Source organism: Epinephelus fuscoguttatus, linkage group LG8, assembly GCF_011397635.1.
Source record: "Epinephelus fuscoguttatus linkage group LG8, E.fuscoguttatus.final_Chr_v1".
NCBI lineage: Eukaryota > Metazoa > Chordata > Actinopteri > Perciformes > Serranidae > Epinephelus > Epinephelus fuscoguttatus.
This window is the reverse complement of record NC_064759.1, coordinates 36,621,305-36,627,497: the sequence shown is the minus strand read 5'-3', so window position 1 is coordinate 36,627,497 and position 6,193 is coordinate 36,621,305. Positions and strand designations below refer to the sequence as shown.

The 6,193-nt window shown below is 41.5% G+C and overlaps 1 protein-coding gene across 2 annotated transcripts; it reads left to right on the top strand.

Annotated features, from left to right (window-relative positions):
* Positions 1-55: 55 nt before the first annotated feature.
* Positions 56-6,165, top strand: fbxo43 (F-box protein 43). Of its 2 annotated transcripts, none has more exons than XM_049583845.1 (6): positions 56-187; positions 2,505-3,379; positions 3,517-4,251; positions 4,584-4,686; positions 5,247-5,444; positions 5,637-6,165. In XM_049583845.1, the coding sequence occupies exons 2-6, from the start codon at positions 2,574-2,576 to the stop codon at positions 5,883-5,885; spliced, it is 2,091 nt and encodes a 696-aa protein (XP_049439802.1). In that variant the 5' UTR covers positions 56-187; positions 2,505-2,573; the 3' UTR covers positions 5,886-6,165. The 2 variants fall into 2 exon arrangements, with proteins under 2 accessions (XP_049439802.1, XP_049439801.1); XM_049583844.1 differs by lacking the exon at positions 56-187 and adding an exon at positions 922-1,099.
* The last annotated feature ends 28 nt before the right edge of the window (positions 6,166-6,193 follow it).

The window sequence follows — 6,193 nt, the reverse complement described above, 5'->3', positions numbered from 1 at the left end:
AAAAGCGGAAACACCTGACACAATCCACAGTGGGCTCCAAATTTGAAAACGTGGCTGCTGGCTGCCTGCAGGTGAACATGTAGCAAACAGAAACAAGGACGAGGGAGTGCAAGCTGAGGCCTAGACCTGAACCGACGGAGTCCACGGCATTTACGTTAACGTCAGCCCAGTTTAACAAAGAAGTAACGTAAGTATTTTTATTCTCATAATTTTATGTATTATGCTAAATGTTATGTTTGCATTTTTCGATCCACTAACTTTTACCAAACATTAGCAGTGATTGGGGTTTTAGGAAGCTATCGTAGTTAAAGTTAGGGTGATACATTGTGAGTTTGTCATTATGTTGAATGTTACTGTGTGTTTATGCGTGTAACGTTACTCAATTTGTAACACTGGATAATGTTTTATTTATCAACTTGGATGACATCACACCGACAAAACAACAATAGGCAGTAGGATTTTAGGTAGATATCAATTGACTGGTGTTTTCATATCATGCTAACTGCTCTAACAAGTGAGTCTTACAATGTGTGGGGTTTTCATGTAAAATAAAGATATTTAGCGTTATCTTGTGTGCAGTTAAGTATAATTAATTCTGCATTTCGTGTATTTTAACAATTGTGCTTTCTTTGTGCACTGACGTCGTTATTTGTGGCCTCTTAGTCAGGGCACGCAGACCAAACTGAATCGCTAACCGCTGTTTTCCGTACGTTAACCTTAGTATAAACAGGTGTAAACTAACTGGAACTAAAACAAACGAGGGTCAATATGGGGGTGTGCCACTCTCAGACTGAGTCCTCGGGTTTCACTCTCAGCAGTGTGCAGCTAGTCGGGTTCAGCTGTTATTTTTGGCGGCTACAGCTCACTTTATAGCGGCATCACCGACAGCACGCGACGGGGCATTTAAATCGACAACAGGGCCTCTCATAGCAACGCTAATGAGACAGCTGAGAATGTTTGACGTTGAACCAGCTGACTTTCTGTGACAATTTGTGTTTAACAAACTGCCACCTGCTGAAAACGACTTAAATACCTTCGACATCTTTTTAATAATATGGCTCATTTCTTAAAGTGGGTCCAACACTTAATTAGAAATACGGTAAGACCTTGCAAACACAGGAGACGTTGAAGGCTAAGCTAACGTTAGTTTACTTAGCTTTAAGGCGCAGTTAGGGAGTGTTCCTTACTTGTAAGAGTGGGGTGGTGCAAACAGGAGGAGGCATGTCAAATAATATTTTAAGCATTGGGGAGGGACTTATGTTTTTTATTTCGGCTTAAGGGAGCGGCATACAGGTTTAAATAGCTGTATAGAGTGCCCCAGGGGTGACGTAGGTCAATAAGAAAGTTAGCATTGTGCTGGTTTCCTTGTCAAAAAACCTTATGGAATTTTTCCATTGGATTTTGATTTATTGCTGAAAATAAGCTCTGTGGCAACACATGTTTATGATACTTACATGTTTTGTTCAGCAAGATAATCTCCACAAATGAACAAATGAAGTCTAAATGCAATTGCCAGAATTAAAAAAAAAACTAATGTTCGGCTGTAAAAGAACTACACTATGGTCTCATGAAATGTCACCACTATAACAAGACTGTAAAGCCATGTTTGGCACGGCTCGATGTGATAATGCTCTTTAGTCCCATTTAGCCACTTGTTAGCAACCACCTTTTTCAAGAGGCATAGAAGCTTCAAAGTTCACAAGTGGGGTATGTGCTGAAGTATTTTATGTTATAAAAGAAAAATGTGAAGTCTCTTAAGCTTGTGTGAACCACAGACCTTCTTACAGGTATCTAACTAAAACCCCATTCAAAAATCCAAATTACATCATGACAAGGGAACAGGGAGTGTGAAAAATGCTAACTAGTTTCCTGGGTTTCCTTGGGCACTTTTTTGTATTTATTTCACCTCCAGATTTCTAGTGAAATCATACCTTCCAAACTTGGCAGCTTTGCAAGGCATATTTTCTTTAAATATTTCCAAAATTACACCTTTTTTGAAAGCCATAACTGTAGAAATAGAAATCATTGCTGGAATTTCAAATGTCTGACAGTCTCTCACATTATATGGGATGAAGTCTTACTTCAGGAAAATATTAACCAAATCTAAGCTTAAAATAGTGATGTTTTATCAAAATCACTTAATCCTACATGTTTCGTTTAAGATTTTGCCAAAAATAAACCCTATTGCACTAACTAACTAGCATTTATTACAAGAGTGAAAAACCAAGACTTTTTGTCTAACTCTAGGATTTCATCCTCAACTATTAACTCTCAAACAACAAAGCATACGTTTTTAAACTCTAACAACAAATTTATGGCGGAGTGAGGGTCATGCATTCTCCCCAAGTCACTCAGGGGGGCACAAGGAAAAAAGATTTGTTGCTTTGGGGAGAGTAAAAAAAAAAAAAAAAAAAAAGTCCCACCTCTGATAAGTGAAGAACAGTCCCTGACTGCTGCCCATTTGTCCTTGAGTAGGCTCACTCACAACTTTTTACTGTCTGCAGGTCAGCTGACATCATTCCCACTTGGTGAATACAGTGTATGGGACAAAAAGTGCACGCTGGAGGAGGAAGATGCAGTGCACTCCTGAATCAAATGTCTACCATGCAAGCTGCAAAGGACAGCACTGCTATGATGACTGCTCTGACAGTGGATACTCAGGTTTGTTCCACAGCCCACAGAGCATCTGCAGAGTCGACTCCTGTAGGTCTTTGTCTCCAGTAGAATTCAGCGAAACACCTAAAGAGAACCTTAGGCTTTCAGGCACTCCTAAGGAGAAGACCAGAGAACCAGTTGGAGTTCTGGGCAAAGACTCAAGAGGAACACAGCGGCAATCAGCAGTTAGCTGGTGTGAAACTCCTAAAGCATACAAAAGACATGCCTCACTGCGACACAGACTTCTAATGTGCAAAGCCACCACAGATGTCAAAACTGACAACACAAGGTCACCATGCAACAGAAAGACTGAGCCTTCCACCAGGTCTGAACACTGGCTCAGTGCATCGTTTGACTCTCTAGACACTGTGACTGGGGCTTTTGCATCAAGCACTTTAAAATCGGAGCAGGATCTGCCACTATCTAGTAGGAAACGTCGTCTTCTCTTCACTCAGGTGAGGACCTCCACTCTTGAAGATGGTAAACTCAACTCTGGTTACTTTGCCAGTTTTGAAAGAAGAGTTTCACTCTCAGATGCAGATTTCAGTGAGAGCATTCGTGCATCTGATCAAAGTAATATTGAGACTCCATGCTATATCAAATCCCTGCCTGCCTCGTCTAAGGAAATCTCTGAATCACCAGTCAGTGGTGTGACCAATAATCTATATGACGGCTCAAGTGTCTTGTCTACACCATCATCCACACATACACCCAGATATATCAGGTACGTGCTTTTTGATATTTGACTTTTTAAAATTTTTTTGTACATTTTTTCAGCCAAGTACTTGGAGAAGCAATTAATAAAAGAATGTTCCCTCCATTAATCAGAAAACATGCTTCCACCTTCTAACCCTGGAACAGGTCTGCGTGTGAAGACAGTGGTTTTAGTTCCCTTGATAAATCCCGAGACTCCTCTGTGGACCATGATGGCTCATATCAGGAGCTGCTCCTTTTGTCCTCCAGAGGAAACTGTGAAACCCCCAATCTGGCGGAGGCAAAGCGGCGCTCCCGTTTGCAGCGTCAACACAGGCTTTCAACCCTTAAAGAAGGGGGTTCTCAGTCTGAGGAAGACCCAGCAGAGGGAAAGCATGAATATCTTCGTCAGTGCCATAGTCTTTCTAAAGAAGATGAGGTTTTTACTGACGATGCCACCCCTTGCAGTGTCCTTTCTGCTAAATGTGTTAATAGCACAACCTCTGAAAGTTTCACCTCTTTAAAACAAGATGATGCCACCCCACTAAGAGGAACTACCACCAAGCCACAAAACGTGACACCTTTTAGCACCGCTCCAGCAAATCCAGATGTTACTCCTCTCAGAACAACCCCAGTCAATCTCTCTCTGACTCCTGCTTTGCAGCTGGTTCATGCTATGTGCCAGCAGAGAGCACACATGTTTGATGGCCAGAGTCCGAGCCTTAAGGACCAGCTGAAGTCCACAGAGGTTCTGGGGTTCAGGACCACCATGCCATTGGCAGGGCTGATTGGCAGGAAGATGGGCCTGGGGAAAGTGGACATACTCACAGAGCTGAAGAAGAGGAACCTCAGGCACATCCTGGCTGTTATCCTCAGCCACCTGACCCCCGAGAGCATCTACAGGTAAGCACACCTTCCTTTCTTCTCAAAGGATAAGTAATTTGTTTACTTATCATTTGTTAAACTGATAATTAAATTGTGATGGCAGCATTGAGTTATAGATAAGTATATTAATACAATCAATACCTCGACAGAATCCTATAGAACTCATTCAGCGTATTATGGATGCTTAGCTTAGACCAAAGCACAGGACTTGCTTTTTGTGCTTTATGAAATTAACATAAAGGCTAATTATTAATCAAAACATGATGCCTAACAAACCCTCACACAGCACTGAAGTTGGAATGAGGACTGAAAACATTGATCTCATGCATGCATCTATTTGTGTTTGGCAGTTGTGGTCAGGTGTGCAAGAGGTGGAACGAAATCATCCAACAAGACAAGCGAGCTAGTTTGAAGAGAAGAAACTACCTGAGTGAAGTGGAGGCTGCTCTTGAGGTAAGCGATTGCCATATTTGCAACTATTGCTGATGGCTGGCCAGTGAAAATAACGTCGTGTATCTGTATACAGGTGTAACGTAGGGCACCCTCCCTGATTAATCTTGATTAGTTGTTGGTCTGTAAAATGTCAGAAAATTGTGAAAAATGGCAATTGTCTCCCTGAGCCCAAGAGGATGTCCTAAAATGTCTTATTTTGTTCAACCCAAAGATATTCAGTTTACTGTCAAAGAGGAGTAAAGAAACAGAAAATATTCACATTTAACAAGCTGGAGTCCTCAATTGTTGCAGCTCTACTGTTTTCCTCAAGCATTTATTTTATATCTGCCAGCAAAGGAAAAGCATTAACTATGACATTTATGTGTGTGTGTGGTCAGCAGTGTGAATAAAATGCGATCCCATAGAGACCAGTACAATAGCAGTTTTTTGTCTGATGTGATTCAGTGGAAAGCGACATGAATGACTGATTCACTGTCATCCAGCAGCTTGTCAGTACGAATATCAACTGATGGTGACTAATAGTTGAAATGAGCTTCTAACTTTGTGCTGATGTCTTTTAGCTGGGTGGTGCTGTCCATGTCCCTGAAGCAGAGACAAGACTGGCTCTGCTTAAGAGGTCGGCCCTCAAGACGGTTCAGGCTCAGTCTCGGACGTCCAGCTACTGCACCCCGCAGTCAGGAAATAGCACTTTAACCACATCACAGCACAGCATCTTAAATTCAGGCGGCAGTAGCAGCAAACGGGATAAATTCCTAGAAGTGAGTTTTAAAATCATTACGCTCCATTTCCTTAAAAGATTATATGTAATGTTTGGATATAATTTGTTTGTGCTGATTGCTGTTCAGTGGAGGATGAATGGGGTTTCTAATTTATCTTACTGACGAACTGCCGAGGGAAGTTCACATGAAACATTTACTCTGTCATTTCTATTTTTTTTTTTTTTCTTTCAGGTTGCCAAAACTCTCTTCAACGATGAGTGCCTCAAGCCTTGCCCTCGATGTCAGCATCCCGCAAGGTGTCACTCAGTGAAAGGGGAAGGAGTTTGCAGCAGAGCTGACTGTGGTTTCCAGTTTTGCACAACCTGCTTGTGTGCTTTCCACGGCTCTAGAGAGTGTGGCAGCCAATCTGTAGGCCGTCGCAAGAAGGACATAATTCTTCCAGGAAGCGCTCAAAGCAAGCGAAATGTTAGAAGACTATGAGTTCTTGTTTGCTATGCCAAAGTCACTTAAGTATTTTTTTTTTCTACCTAATGGTGAAATCGAGGCTTAGCAAAAAGGAAATTGATCTGTAGCCAGTACATGAGAGCAACTCCTGTACTTATCAGTGTGTCTCTGTACCTGTCTTTGTACTGTATCTTCATCCTTTTTTTTTTTTTCAACACAGTTCTTACTTTGTGTGTTTTTAATTATGAATGTGAAGGATGTCCTGTCAGCAGAACAATGAATTTTGCTGTTGATGTTGACTTTTCCATACACATTGATCAACTGTACAGAATGTTTTTTGGAAT